General features: G+C 36.6%; 1 protein-coding gene across 2 annotated transcripts in view; it reads left to right on the forward strand.

Annotated features, from left to right (window-relative positions):
• The window catches only part of SLC17A6 (solute carrier family 17 member 6), a 30,583-nt gene extending 17,935 nt beyond the window's left edge, over positions 1–12,648 (forward strand). Inside the window, exons 4-12 of one of the 2 annotated variants that reach the window (XM_036383265.2) lie at positions 1,053–1,167; positions 2,662–2,749; positions 2,850–2,936; positions 3,850–3,992; positions 6,034–6,183; positions 7,516–7,648; positions 8,338–8,448; positions 10,009–10,136; positions 10,476–12,648. In XM_036383265.2, coding sequence (XP_036239158.1) covers positions 1,053–1,167; positions 2,662–2,749; positions 2,850–2,936; positions 3,850–3,992; positions 6,034–6,183; positions 7,516–7,648; positions 8,338–8,448; positions 10,009–10,136; positions 10,476–10,865 — 1,345 coding nt within the window. In that variant the 3' untranslated portion in view covers positions 10,866–12,648. The remainder of the gene's footprint in view (positions 1–1,052; positions 1,168–2,661; positions 2,750–2,849; positions 2,937–3,849; positions 3,993–6,033; positions 6,184–7,515; positions 7,649–8,337; positions 8,449–10,008; positions 10,137–10,475) is intronic. The other variant, XM_036383266.2, reaches the window with a different exon arrangement.
• Positions 12,649–15,849: the final 3,201 nt, after the last annotated feature.

Raw genomic sequence — 15,849 nt, forward strand, 5'->3', positions numbered from 1 at the left:
CATATAATATTCATTTCAATATTTGTGAAAAGCCAATCATAAAATGCATGCATTTTTCACAATACAGAATGTGGAACATTGTGTCTTTGAGGAGGATTTTCATCCTGCATCTTTAGCCCAAGGTCTGTTTCTCAGTGACTTATGGCACTGTACCAGTTTCTGAAGAACACAAGTGGAGGTCAAAGGTTTCTGTCAAATCAGTTCCACATCAGATACTGTGATGTCATATGTCATCAGATTTATATTTGCATTATGCAGCTTTAGACAAAAAAAGAAGACACAATAATGCTGGCAAAAGGTTTCCTCCTACAAGAGGTGGATATTAATCGATCAAATAAAAATCCCATCAAATCAGTGGAATTGAAAATGAATCACCACTTCATGCATTTATTTAGACTTTGTAAGGTGCTTTATTTCAAATTAGGGTGCTGTGGAATCAAAATGAGAACTTTTCAGTGAGTAGCCTCTGAAAAAACAGCAGTAAGAATTATCTGGTTTCTACAGATATATGTTTCCAGATTGATTATCCCCTAAGGAAATCCCAGCTCTGAAATTCCTCCCCATGCTTTTGGCTTGTATGAAAGTGAATTCTCTTCTGCTTTATGAGGAGTAAATGTATGGTGTCACTTTCTTACAATTAAAGCACATGAGGAACTCTTTTACTGACAATCTCTTTTAGCACCCCCTTTGGAGACAAATTCTAACTTTGTTTCCAGAGGGTGGAGAATTCAATCGGATTTGGTTGAAATTAGTGTGAAAATTAAAGTGGGTGTTTATAGGGAAATTAATATCTATACCTGTGATTGCATAAGATATATTTCCTTAGGAAATGATGCTAAATAGATGAACACATCCATGTTTGCTCTGGGTCTTACAGACAGATTATTACACTAGATGGAAGCAGACACTTTTCCAGTGCAGTCAGCATATTCCCCATATAAAGAAGACACGTAGGGAACACCTACATTGATACATGAGCATATGTATGGAGAGCAAATCAGTTGGGAGAGCACTGAGGTCACTTACTTTCCCCTTTTTTGCTGCCTTTGCAGAGTGTTTGGTGCTGCTATACTGCTGACATCTTCCCTGAACATGCTAATCCCATCTGCAGCCAGGGTGCACTATGGATGTGTCATCTTCGTGAGGATCCTGCAGGGCCTTGTAGAGGTGTGGAAAACTGTAAAAGTAGTGAATGTCATGGTGTTAGTTAGCCTTTAACTAGCAACTGTAGCTCTGCAAGGAAGATAGAAATGGTCTTAAATTTATTACTGATGTTCAGTGTAAAGGATTTCAATGTATGAATTATTGCTATTTGGTTTTCCTTCAGCTATAAAATGTCATGGCAAAATGAGAAGCCAGTGAGGTATGCATTTAGCACTGATGTTTCACTGAACTCCTATACTGCATAAGGCTTAGACTGGTGTAATTCTCAACAATTACTTGTTGGTCAGCATCACAGGGCAAATATTTAACAAAAACCTAAGGTTATATCTTAAGTCCTGACCATGCCATGTTTTTGTTGGAATGAATAAGAGACTTACCATAATTTAAAAGAGGGAAAAAATAATTGAGCCTTTTTCCTTTTTTCCTTTTTCCTTTTTCCTTTTTCCTTTTTCCTTTTTCCTTTTTTCCTTCCTTCCCCTTCCCTTCCCTTCCCTTCCCTTCCCTTCCCTTCCCTTCCCTTCCCTTCCCTTCCCTTCCCTTCCCTTCCCTTCCCTTCCCTTCCCTTCCCTTCCCTTCCCTTCCCTTCCCTTCCCTTCCCTTCCCTTCCCTTCCCTTCCCTTCCCTTCCCTTCCCTTCCCTTCCCTTCCCTTCCCTTCCCTTCCCTTCCCTTCCCTTCCCCTTCACCTTTCCTTTTCCTTTTTTTATATAACCTTTATATAGGTTATTTTATATGACCTATATAAAAATACATATATGGTGTATATGCATATACCATAATTTCTAATCACAAATTTGTGTACTTTTGGACATCTTAATCAGAAATTACTGTATATTTCGTGCAACACCTTTAAAAATTTCAACACTGCAGGTTTAATTTTTCTATTGCTAAGTTAAAGGCTGGTTTTGAAGAGAGATCTAAAAGGTAGCTGGTTTAAAATAAAGTCAAATAATATCATTCAAATACTTACTTTATATGCTCAAGTAGGTTCATTGAAGACAGAGTGAAAAACTTCTCTAAAGAGCATATTTCTAAATGGTTATAGATCTTATTTTCTAGTTTTAGAGCAGTGTCACTTTAATCAATATTACCTAAATTTTGCTTTAAATGTTAGGTTAAAAAAAAATAAGGGCTGGATAAATCAGTCCTGCATTAGAAAGACTTCAAGAATCTGTGTTGTCCTCCTTCCTTTGACTCTGGTTCTTGTGCACTAATACTCTTTAACGATTTGGAATTCTTTCCTGGGAGGGGAGGGGAGGGGGAACAAAAGGAAACATGTTTTATATTTGTTTCATACAGTCTCTGTAATGATTTGAAGTGATACACAAAACCCAACTCGAATATTGACGTTTTTCTGTGGCTGTGTTCAGATTTTGCTGTAAAGGTGCAAAGCATTCTCAACCTCTTGTTTATAGCAACTAAAGACAAAAGCTCATGCAAAGACAATTAAGTGAGTGCCTGACCAGCCTTAGCTAACCTGTGGTACCCCCATTTCCCAGGGGGTCACCTACCCTGCCTGCCACGGCATCTGGAGCAAGTGGGCCCCCCCATTAGAGAGGAGTAGGTTGGCAACCACCTCCTTTTGTGGTGAGTAACTTTGTCCTCCTGCCTTCCCTCCACTTGTAATGCACGAGAGTGTTGAAACTGGTTTATTCCCCCCTGCTCACCCACATGTCTTGTTTTGTAGGTTCCTATGCAGGAGCTGTGATTGCAATGCCTCTAGCTGGGATTCTAGTGCAATATACTGGGTGGTCTTCTGTGTTCTATGTGTATGGTATGCATTTCTGCTCCTCTCACTCCAGGATTGTCTCACCTTCCTCCACCTCTTCTAAAAATGTAACAGCTACTGTTAGGAGGACAAAAAAAACCCAGAGAACTGGGACTTTTAATCTAAAAATACAGTCTAGAGAAAAGAGCAATGAGAGAATAGAATTTAAAAAGAGTATGTAAGAAAGCAAGATAATAAAATAAGAAAAGCTAGCTCACCTTGAAACCTCCATTACTTTTAGCACAAGCAGTGCAAACTTCTGGGCAGATCTATGTATCTCTGCTCACATTAACACCTCTCACACTGGTAAAACTGCAAATTTAGAGTACCTGCCCTGAATAAGTTGTCCTGATTTTTACCTGAAGACCTACATAACTTTATCCACACCAGTTATGTTAACCTACACTGACAGAAAAGAATGCCCCAAGGGAATTCAGACTGTGTTTATGGGAATTAAGTGGAAGCATTATAGAAATTTAATAAACTACTCAGGAAGTGCGTTGCTATGTTGAAAAAGTTGGCAGAGTCTTCTATTCTGCAGGTAAAAATTTAATGCAGTAATCAAACATCAGCATCTTAAAGCTGGATGGGCCTTCATTTACAGTTTGGTGAAATGAAATGGAAGCTGCTTCATTGTACAAATTGATGTTAAGATCAGTGAATATTCACTTGCAGTGAAATAATTCTGTAAACAAAGCAGAGACTACTTCACTGTGCTATAGTTCTGCATGCATTTTGCACAAGTATTATTCACAGGACCAAACTCTCTGTTGTAGAGTTATGTCTACTGAGAAAACTCAGTAAAGAAGCACTGACAACAATTGCCATTTAAACTTGTTGTAATGCTTCACAGATTTTTCTTCCTTGTTTGCTGCTTTATTGTGCATTTCTTTTTAAAGTCTTTCTTTCTGTTCCAAAGGGAGCTTTGGTATAGTCTGGTACATGTTTTGGCTTTTGGTTTCATATGAGAGTCCTGCAAAGCATCCTACAATCACAGATGAAGAAAGGAGATACATAGAAGAAAGCATTGGAGAGAGTGCCAACCTCCTAGGTGCAATGGAAGTAAGAACATTACCCACACACTGGTTTCCAATGAGATAGTAAGAAAAATAAGCATCCCAGCAACCAAAAAAAGGCAACAACAAAAAAATCAAACACTCACCTTAAGATTGAAAAGTGCATTTTGAACAACTTGAACAAATGTGTTCCTGGGGCACGGGAAGTTTTTAAATCTGCTGGTGGATTTCTGGGTGGATTCTACTTTTGCACTAAGAGAACACAGTTCTTCTAGCAGATGACTCATGGAATTTATGCCTCTTTGTCTACTTCAAATTATAAAAAAGAGGTACAGCTACGTTTGAAACTGCAACTTTATTTAGACTTTTCTTATATCTTGAGCTGAAAACGTCAGTTTCCTTCCTATATAAGTAATTTATGGAAGGTTTTCCTCTTCCTAAAAGCAAACTGCAGGAAAAGCACTGCTCAGTGTCTCTTGAGGTCCCCAGAACACCAGAAAATGCCCATCATTATTATTTTATGTTTTGTCTGCCAGAAAAACTGCAAGTTGCAATAGAGCATGTTTCGAGATCCATAAGAACATTTCCCATTATTGCAGGGAACAATTCAGAACAATTCCCTTTATTTCTCATTTTGCTGGAGACATGTTAAAAAGCCTCTCATAATGTTGGTTGTGTAGTGGTTTAGTTCTCACGAACCATGTATGACCTAAAAACCATGTATGAACTCTGAATTTTCCAGCCACTTAGCATTCCAACTGTGCTAACTAATAATCATCTTATTTCTGTAACTGCTGAAAAGTTTTAAAGAAACTATTGGCATGTGTGCTCACTCACTCAGGAAAATAAAAAAAAAATTGTTTAAGCCTCACTTCATCTGCTTAAATTTTTACACCATCCATTCCCAGTAGACCCTCATTATATTTCCTATTTGGTCAGAACACCGGTTCTTGACTGAACTGAGGAATTAACAATTTTTGACTTAGTCAAAACTTGGTTTAGTATTAAATAAGCAACTGAAAATATGATGGAGTCATTTTTTGATAGCTGAAACTTTTGGGTGCTATTGAGGGCCTGTCTCAGTTGATATTCAACAGCATCCAGTAGGGCTCATGGTTTTGAAAATCTGATGTGAAACGAGTTACTTTGAAGGATGTCCATACAATTCTAATTTGGACTGTACAATTTCTATTTTTTACTGTGGCTTTTTAATTAAACATTTTTTTTCCAAAGTGATTATCTTGTATCAATAGTTCAGTTGCTTCTAAAATATTTAAGCTGAAATTCTTCCCATACCATCAAGTTAGATTTTCTGGCTGGCTTCTCAGTAACTAAGTCACTCAATCCTTACCTCTCACTTAAATGTAATTTAATAGGTATACAAGGTGTTGCACATATCTATCTATAGGCTGGGTTTTTGTTTGTTTTTTAAAGAAAAGCCAGTATTCAAATCAATAGTAGACTGAATTGAGCCTGAATTCTTGCTGAAGTGATTTTCAAGCACTTATCTGGGTATGGATCCTGTGCTTGGATCAACACAGATGGGTGGAAGCCTGGGCTTGTGGACAGGTGCTGGGACTCAGCAGGGTTGTCCATCTGTCTTTCGGGTTTTTTTTCTTTCTGCAATTTATTTTTAAAATACAATAATACAAACAAAAAATATATTGACCAAGCAGTTTCAGCTGAGACTTGATTAAAAAAAAAGAAAGGTGGAAGACTGCAATTAAGATTTAAATGCTAAAATGCCTGTTTGCAGTAAATCTGAAAGGAATCATGTAGTTAGTGTCAAATCTAACTGTTTCCTTACATACAGCAACATTTTCTTTTAAAGACATTATTATTTAAAGACATTACTATTTTGGTCTTGTGTCCATGTACGTATTTATATGACTGAGATAAAAGCACTTGTGCATGAGTGTTGTGATACAATTAAGCATCACCGAGTTTCTCCATTTGTGCATTTTGTGGTAACGTTTATATGCTGTGCAGAGATGTGCTTGTTGGACCACAGCTGAAGAAAAGGGTAAGGAAAGATGCAGAGTTGATAATGACCAAGACAGTAACTGGATCCCCTTCCTGTGTTTCAGAAATACAAAACACCATGGAGAAAATTTTTTACATCTATGCCAGTCTATGCAATAATAGTTGCAAACTTCTGTAGAAGCTGGACTTTTTACTTGCTGCTAATTAGTCAGCCTGCTTACTTTGAGGAAGTGTTTGGATTTGAAATAAGCAAGGTATGTAAAAAGAATGTGAAGCTTCTATCTTAACTAAGTAAATACCAGAGCTAGTATTTGTAGTATTTATTAAGAAGTATTGTATTAAGTATTGTCGTATTACTACAATTAAGTATTGTAGGATTTATTAAGAACAGGAAAGAAAAGTGTGACACATCTTTAGCATGGATTTACATCTTAAATCTTACTCATCCCAGTTCCTGTTTCCTTGACCAGCACGAATAAGTGAAGTAACAACTGTGTCAAAGGATGGGATAGGGAAAGGTGGAAGCAGGCTGAGATTTAGTGATGATTTATTTGAGGCTACATTGCAAGCTGAGTGCTCAAAACCAGATCATGCTTGGTATTAGAAATGTGTCAGCAGACCCATCACACTCTATCCATGATGCCCCAGGGGTTGCAGAATCCCACCAAAGCTTATAGAAAACACTGACAAATGGATTTTTCCAGGTGCCTTTTAAAAAGCAGGGCCATCTTGTTCCAGGAAGGATATTACAATAAATTTGTCACCTTTCTATATGCACCTTTAATGTGGTGAGAGCTGCTCCCCCTTTCTCATTCAGAAAGGAGCAAAGACAGAGGCAAAGTGTGATATGTAGGGCTGATCTGAGGCTCCATGGCGTTCATGTGAAGTTTGGATCAGACTTGGGAGGTAAATATGAATAATCTATTGGAGAAGAAATCTATAAAATCTATTGGAGAAGTCATCACAAAAGAACTACCTCTTGTTTTGCCATGTACGCTGAGCACTTTGAATACCACCAGTGGATATTCAGTATTTTATCTTTCACTATCTACAAAGCTTTTCACACACATCTTTTGCCCACGTACACTTTGCAGCTTGGTCAGAAATCAAAGAAAAATGGCCATTGTGCACATGATGATGATCCACAGGGAATCTGTCTGGGCATGTGAGGCTTGCTGCAAAGCTGCACTAAACACTGAAAGAAATGCAGCAATTCAGTTTTACACTTTTGATCGTGAATTTTCTGAAAATTCTGTCACAGGGACTGTAAGTGAGGGGAAAAAGCCTTAGCTTAAATATAAACTATGAAAACAATCTATAAAAAAACAAGTGTCATGGCATCAGAAGTTCTTAAAAATCATCACTGTACTTCATAAAATGAATAAATAAAATAAATAAATAAATAAATAAATAAAATAAAATAAAATCTTCAGATCACATTGTTCATTTCATAGCCCAAGACTTTAAGCTTTAACACAGAGTGTGACATTGAAAAGAAATAATTAATTAGCTGCTGAATGCTTCAGAAAATGAAGAATCACAATTTCTTATGGTTTATACTTTGCTAATTCTAATTTTAATTTTAGGTGGGAATCTTATCTGCTGTGCCACATTTAGTGATGACAATTATTGTTCCTATTGGGGGACAAATTGCTGACTTTTTAAGAAGCAGGCAGATTGTTTCAACGACTAATGTCAGAAAGATAATGAACTGTGGAGGTAAGCCTTTCTGTTTTATTTAAACGTTTCTTGAAGGGATTTGATGTTCATCTTGTGTTCTGTATAGAATAAAGAGACAAACTGCACAGTTGTATGTTCTCAGGGGGCAATACTTTCTGCATTTTTTATGCAGTGCAGATGTGGTTACTAAATAAAAGAAAACACAGGTGCTCTCATTGGCCATTTCCATAGAGTTATTTGGTATTTGGAAAACCATTTAGACTATTAAAGAAATACATGAGGTTTTGGAGGGGAATTTGCCTACTCTTAGCTACTTACTCAGCCTTAGCTCCTCATCTGAACACCCTCTGAACTAAGAAAGCCCAGACAACAACCTGAGATTTCATCCTTGACTTCTGAGGCGTCAAAGCCACATTAGCTGTGGTAAGGGCTGGAAAATTCACAAGCAGGTTACCCATGGGAGTTGACTGGAATGACCTAACCCCATCACAAGTGTTTATTTTCATCTTAAAAATGACAGACAGTGGCAATAAATTAGCATATAAAGAGTAAAATAAGTATCATTTGAGAAAGGTAGAACATGTGGTTTTTAGAGATGAAAGAAATACCTGATTGTATCCCACTCTGAGGTAGTGTTTTATTTGTTTTCCTATGGAACATCATGGCATCCTAAGGCCTGCAGTGTTTGAGAGGGAATGTAACTCAATATCTATTTATTATTTCACCAGGTTTTGGTATGGAAGCAACTCTTCTTCTCGTGGTGGGATATTCACACAGCAAAGGAGTGGCTATTTCATTCTTAGTGCTTGCTGTAGGCTTTAGTGGATTTGCCATATCTGGTAAGATTCCATTACTATTAACACTAAACTATTTTATCTTAGGAGACAAAACATCTATCTTTGCTTTTATTCATGGAAAGTAATTAAAAAGCCCACTCACTCTGGAATTCCCAAAGGACATTATTTATTTAAATATATATTTATTTAAATATATATATAATATTTAAATATTATATTATAGATAGATAATATAAATATAATATAGATTTTATTATAGATATTATTTATTTAAATAGGTATTATTTATGATCATTATAAAGGAATGTACATTTGGTATTACAGATTTTATATTAGCTTATTTCTGTTTGAATACTTCAATCTTTTCCATGTTCATTGCAGTAAATTAGACCCTCTTCTCATTAGGATGCTAATGTACATGACAGATTTTTCTTGAAATCAAACATAGAAGACAAATGGACTGGTATTACATAATGATACCTAAATTTACATAATTTTGTTTAAATAGAAGCCTTTTATTTTTTTCCACTGTATACTGGTTATTTCTTTGTTAATATTGTATTATTTTATTAATTTGGGGCCTGTTAGTATTATATTATTTGGGGCCTAACTATTGGGATTTCTTTTCTGAATTAAAGTTCAGCTATTCCCCTTTCCTGCTGATTCATCAACCCCTTGCCTTTCCCCGTCCCAAACACAAGTCACCTGGCCTCCCCTTGTTTTCCCACTGTGATTTTAGCATCCTCTCCCATGCTGCTTCCTTATGTCTCAAACAGGCTCTCTTTCATTTGTGCCAAACATCTCAAATCTCCTCTAATCAAATCTGTCCTTAATGTCACGCATTCTGCAAGGTATCATTCCTTTTTTGTACAATTTGGGAAGTGTGTTGCACTTTCCCCAAGCTGGCCATATCACACTGCCTGCCCTTTCCATTATACTGTCTGTATCCAAAGGGTTGGATTCTGTTTTCACTTATTTAAGTATTTATTTCGGGAACAATTCATTCTGTCTCTCTAGATTATTTAAATAGTTACTGCATACATTTTCAACAGAATTGTGCTGCTGAAAATGCAAGAGAACAAGTAAATATCCTTCAAAATCGATTAGTAATTCAGTTATAGATACTGTTTTTTTCTCCAATTTAACACTGAAGAATAGAAAATAACTCCCTTCTGCTGGTCTGTGTGACAAAAAGAAAAATGTGGGCAATAGGAAGAGAGGATGTTACATACTGGAAGAAGAAAAGACATGCTATTTACAGCATGAAATGGTCATGGAAGGGACTGTGAAATGCAAATTCTTTCCCTGCCTAAATATCTACTGAGTTCTCTACTCCACACAGACACTGCTGGGAGGTTTTGGGGTTTTCTTAAGCTGCAGTTTTGGGAGAAAATTAACCTGGTATCCCTTTAAAATATTTTCTCAAAAGGAAATGAAAACCCAGAGTCTCTCTAGGAGTATTTAAGCATTGTAAGTCTTTTAGAGATAATGAAATGCAATTAAACAGCCCAGATATGTTATAGTAAAAATGCCACGTCACTTTTCTCAACTGAAGTACTGCTCTGCTCTTGGTGTGAACACTCACTGACCTTTCTATTGCAGGATTCAATGTCAACCACTTAGACATTGCCCCAAGGTATGCTAGCATTTTAATGGGCATTTCTAATGGAGTCGGGACCTTGTCTGGAATGGTTTGCCCTATAATTGTTGGAGCAATGACAAAGAACAAGGTAAATGGAAATACCATTTTCAAATCTTCCAGTTCGGTACAACTGGTTTCAAGAGAAAGACCTTTCTATAATACAACTTGCCAGGATATCCATACTGGAATCTGGGACTTGCATCCAGGGATGCAAATTTGAGGCATGCTTCACTATATGCCCATTAGGTTGATGCTTTTGTGGGCTGATAAATTTTTCAAAGAAAGATGGATATAAAAATTTCTGAAATGGACACACGAATGTTTTAGCTGTGCTCTCACAACCTCAATCCATAATTTAAATCTTGCAGCTCAGAAGAATTAGGTAAATCTATGTGCTACTCTGATTGGGCAAATTTCCTCTTTGCAGACACGTGAAGAGTGGCAGTATGTCTTCCTCATTTCTGCTTTAATTTCTTCTTTGCAGACACGTGAAGAGTGGCAGTATGTCTTCCTCATTGCTGCTTTGGTGCACTATGGAGGTGTGATCTTCTATGGCATATTTGCTTCGGGAGAGAAACAGCCCTGGGCAGACCCTGAACAGACAAGTGAAGAGAAATGTGGCTTTATTCATGAAGATGAACTTGCTGAGGAGACAGGGGACATTACTCAGAATTATGTAAATTATGGTACCACCAAGTCTTACGGTGCTACAACCCAGGTCAATGGTGGCTGGCCTAATGGCTGGGAGAAAAAAGAGGAATTTGTACAAGAGGAAGTACAAGACTCATACAACTACAAGGAAAGAGATTATTCATAACAAACCTAAATATTTGGTATATTTTGTAGTGTTTGTGATTAAATTCATTGTGATTGTTTGCACACAGAAATAAAATGTGGTATAAACATGTAAACACATATCAAACAGGAAGGTCTTACTGTAAAAAAAATACATCAAAGTGCAATCTGTATGAGTTGTGATGTTATCACTTTCATTAAGTTATATTTGTTCTATAAACATTAGAGTTTTAAGGGTTTACTGGTCAAAACTATAGAGGCAAGTAAATACTTTACAGTATACAAGAGCTAAAACTCATAATTACAGATTAAAGCACAACTAAGCAACCAAGTTGGCACATCTAATGCTCTTTTTAGAAGCCAAAATTACTTGATCATTAAAAATGCACTTATATATTTGTTACACTGTATTGAGGTTGTGTTAAAGACACACATTTACTCAGTGCAATGTAGGAGTTGTGTGTTTAGTCTAGGACAAGAGCTTTCTTGAAGAAGAAAGGTTGAGTCCCAGGTGTTGATGAGGATTGATCCAGTTCCCTTACTGGTATCAAGCCTAAAGAACAAATAGGGCATATTGTATGTTTATGGTGATTACATGCTGCAGGCTACTCTGTGATAAATAAAGGAATTATTTAGGAGTTTTATACTGAATGTTTTGGGCACAAATCCTTATTTCTATCCTTTACAGAATCTCATGAAAATATAGACATTGTCATGTTCTTCCCTGCATTTATCAACTAATATAAAAACAATATAAAATATTGAGTCTGACTTTTCAGGCAGCCTGGAAAATCCTTTTATCAAAATACAAGCTTTATTATTCTATTCTTTGCAGTATATTCTGAATTTGTACTTGTGTCTTTAGAAAGAGAAAAAAATACCCCAATATAACATAGAAAAGAATATAGTCTTTTACAAAATTCCAAAGAGAAGTTTACTATGAGCAAATAGGCCCTATAAAAAGGATGCATTTGTTTTGCAGGATATTTTGAAACCAATAGAAGAAACAGAGAATAATTTAACCCTTATTCTTCCCTTAATAGCTTTCATATTTTTACACATTGTGCCACAGTTGTATACATAGATATGTTTATTGAAGATACTGTAATTATAGAAAATGTTGTTATTTTAGAAATCCCTGAAATAAAAGATGTATTTGTCTTTCAATCAAACCTAGTAATAATAATGGACACTGAATATGAGTAACATAAAATCTCACAATAAACCAAAGTGGTAAATAACTAGTGTTGGATGAAAGAAGCCAACAAGCATCACGCTTGTCCTTTGAGCATAACTCAACAGTGACTGCAACATTAGTGTACCAAGCAATAAGTGCAATGCATTATGAAGTGCATAACCTTCTAGATGATATATTAACCTACATTTAGCTTGTTGTATATACTTGGGGTTGTTGGGATTGAACCAAACTGAACCAACTGAAGTTAGCAACACCAGACCACTTCTTAATACTCTAAAATGACAACAATGATCCATTTCTTAATTCAACCAAATGAATATTATTGTATGTAACAATCCATTCTGGATTCTTGGTCTGTTCATTGTATTGTGCTAGTGATTGGAAACCCTGCTACCGCAATATACAACTTGAGGATTGTTTTTTCTCCTTTTTTTTAATGCAAATCATACCTTGACCTTAAGAAAAGAAGTACTTTGCTTTGTGCCTCAAAGTGATGTAAAACGTGACCATAGCTTTTGCTGTGTTTAATGAAAAGATGTGGACTGTGTCACTTTTGTTGCTGCAAAAAGTGTTAATAAAATGCTCTATTTATCCTTTTATATAAAAAGGACCACTAGAGTTTCTTGTAATTTTTAAATGTGTTTTAATGTAGATGGCTACAGTTATAGTGACTGCAGAACAAATTCTGCTATTGACATGGACAGAGTCTCTCAGCTGGGAGCTCTGCTCCACACCCAGCCTCTCACATTTTCTGTTCTTGCTCTGGTGAGAGAGGCACCTGTCTCCAGATGTTTGTGCTCTCAAAAGGATGGCTGGCATGGATGTGCAAGGGAAAGGAGCAGGAGGATCAGTGTGAGAGATGCAGTGAACCCAGGAAGGACAGATGAATCTGTGTTAGTGAAAAAGATGGCACAGATGAAAGAAAATTAAAAGGTACATATTGCTGTTTGTGGAATTTTTCCTTTTCTTGATTACCCAACAAGGCTCCTTAACTGAAACATACTACTTTCCATCCATTTTTTACATAAACCCCACAGCAATCAGTAACTTTAAGAAACCCTATATTAAATAATAAGTATTTTTCTAATAAAATTTTTTGCTTTTCAATAATTTTCTTTCACCAAGTAGAATAATTCAGAAACATCAAACTGAGCACAGGGCTTCAGAACACTAACCAGAGCAGTAACAGGCCCAGTGCTTTTCACCTGAAAGATTCAAAAGTAGGATAAGTAGGATAACAAGGGGCTTCAAAATTACTGTTGTATTTATTGTGGTAAATGGACAGCTCAGAAAATACAAACTAACTAAAAATCAATTTTTCTTAATTTTCAGAATCTTACAGGTTCTCTATCTTAGAATTATTTAAATCATTTCCTTTCATTAAATATAGGCAGGGTTTTTTTCTTAGCTTGAGACCTTTGAATTATGTGGAACAAAGAGAGACTTTAATCCAGGCATTAGACACTGCACTGTTCAGCCAGCTACACCTCAGTAAGGACCTGACAATTGCCCATGAGTGCTACATTACTCAAGGAATCTCCACATTCTTATTTTAGCTCTCTGCTTCTGCTTTGTCTCCTTCACTTCCTCTTTCAATGGCAGAGTAGAAGAATCCATTCTTTTGGGAAGAAGAAGGAGCATGATAGGTCCTAAGGTTTTTGCTTCTTCACAGACTCCTACTCATGTGCAAATGCAGGAAGCAATTATCAGGAACATGACAGAGAAGGAAGAAGGGGGAAATGGAGAAAATAATTCGGTTCTTCAAAGACAAGCATCAGCAGCTCTGTCTGCTTTAGGAAAAAGGAGAGTTGAGGGGACATGACCCTTCACTTAGATATTTCTTCTGTATTTCTTCTCAGTAAATAGGTTTATGTTTTTCTCTTGCCACTTCATTTTTTATAAAGTAGCATTGCTAAAATGTACCTCCTCAGCCTCTTCTGAGCTGTGCTCTTTCTGCTCAGAGGTTTCTCCTCTGCAGAGGTTCAAAGGCTTGCTCTGCAGGCCTGTTGCACATGTGTGGTAAAGTCCTCCCCTTTTGGAAATCTCAGAAGCTCAAATCGCCCCTGTTTGTCCATCAGACCATGGTCACAGTCACCTCATGGTTTGGTCTTGTCACCAATTTCTGTTCTGCTCCCCATCTGGTACTCCCTGCTCACTTAATATGTTAAAAAAAAAAAATTGAATTGTTCCTCACATTTTTATTTGTTGCTTGGTTATCTTTTCAACGAGGTAAGTAGAAGGAAGGGGTGGAATCCAGGCTCCATTTAAATTGTTAGGAAACTTTGCATTTAGATGGGCTACAATAACACCTCAGATGTTCATCTTCATGTCCTCAAATGATTCCATATAGACAGAATCGGTCAAATTGACAAGTCTTAAAATATTTGAATCTCCCTCAGTGGGATCCCTCCTGTTAACACATACTCTTTGTTGCAGAGATAAAGCTATCATAAAGTGTTCTTTACTTTCAAAAGTGATCATGAAATTCAATTGATCAAATTTTAAAAAAACTTGCCTAAGGGGAAAAAGAAAGCCTCAAGGTAAAGGTTGAATAAAAGTTACAAAAGAATATCTGCAAATATGAATTAAATTCTCTTTCAGCATGAAGCTAGGAATAGGAATGAGGGTGAAAGTCAGAATAAATGTCACAGTTCAAAGCTGCACCGTAAGAAAGATAGCATCACAGTCTCAGTTGCTGCCTCTGAGAGATGAAATGCTTTGTTCCTTTCATGATAAGCTGTGAAGCAGTTTAAAGGCTAGTATAAGTCTAGATTAACTACTTAACAGCAGCTGCTTTTGTACCTACTTGAAATTTGTGTCTTTTGCATTAATAATTTTCATTGTGCTGGGAGATGCAAGAGTAAATAATCAAAGGACCTAGAACTGCAATCAGATATTTTAATTAGTTATCTATGGATGTCCTCTCTATCCAGCTAGTGTGTCTTATGTTGCTATTCTAGCTTTGCTTGATGTCTCTTCACTCAGCTGTAACCCCAAGCACAGCAAAAATGAAAAGTATTTTCTGTTTACTTATGAGCCTCTACAGAAGCCTGTGTGCTGAATTATACTGAGTCAAGTGCTTAGACAAAATCTGCCATGTTTGGGAATTAATGTTCAAAATTATTGTTGGCAAATGTCTCATTGGTAAAATTTTAACATTAGAAACATATAATCCTTGCAATTTCTGGTTCAGGTGAAACAGTTTCTTTCAAACACCACAGGTGAGAGGTTAGAAATCAATACAAAATTACATTTTTAGCAACGGTTTAATGTGTAAGAAAGTAGGTAAAAAATAAGGATGAAACAGACTTAAAGTCAGACATAAAATGCATGGAGAAGTTAGAAATTACAGGGAATAAAGCATTGTAGGAAACTTGAGGAAAAGCTTACAGAGGAGATGACAAAATTCCTCAGTTTTTCACAGAGAATCATAGAATGGTTTGAAATGGAAGGGACAGAGAGGAGAAAAAACCTGAGTGCAAAGACCTAAATATCTGTTCACTCTCTCCTGAGGTTAAGGTGGGCTCAGAAACTGCCACATTCTGTGGCACCCAGCCTTGTGCCTGACACATTTCTGTGCCAGGGCCACAGGGACACTTGCAGACCTTAACTGCCCTCAGCACCTTGCACTCGCACCCTCTTCAAAAATGATGCTTGGAAGCAGAAAATGAATGATGAGAAAGCATATAAAAGATAAAGTATTGCATTGTTAAGATTGGAATGTTGCCATTTAATTAGAGTTTTTATTGTATAATCCATTGAGTGTGCCAACACTGGCTAGACGCCACCAATGGGCCTGCACTAAAAG

The sequence above is a fragment of the Molothrus ater genome, chromosome 6 (genome assembly GCF_012460135.2).
Source record: "Molothrus ater isolate BHLD 08-10-18 breed brown headed cowbird chromosome 6, BPBGC_Mater_1.1, whole genome shotgun sequence".
Lineage (NCBI taxonomy): Eukaryota > Metazoa > Chordata > Aves > Passeriformes > Icteridae > Molothrus > Molothrus ater.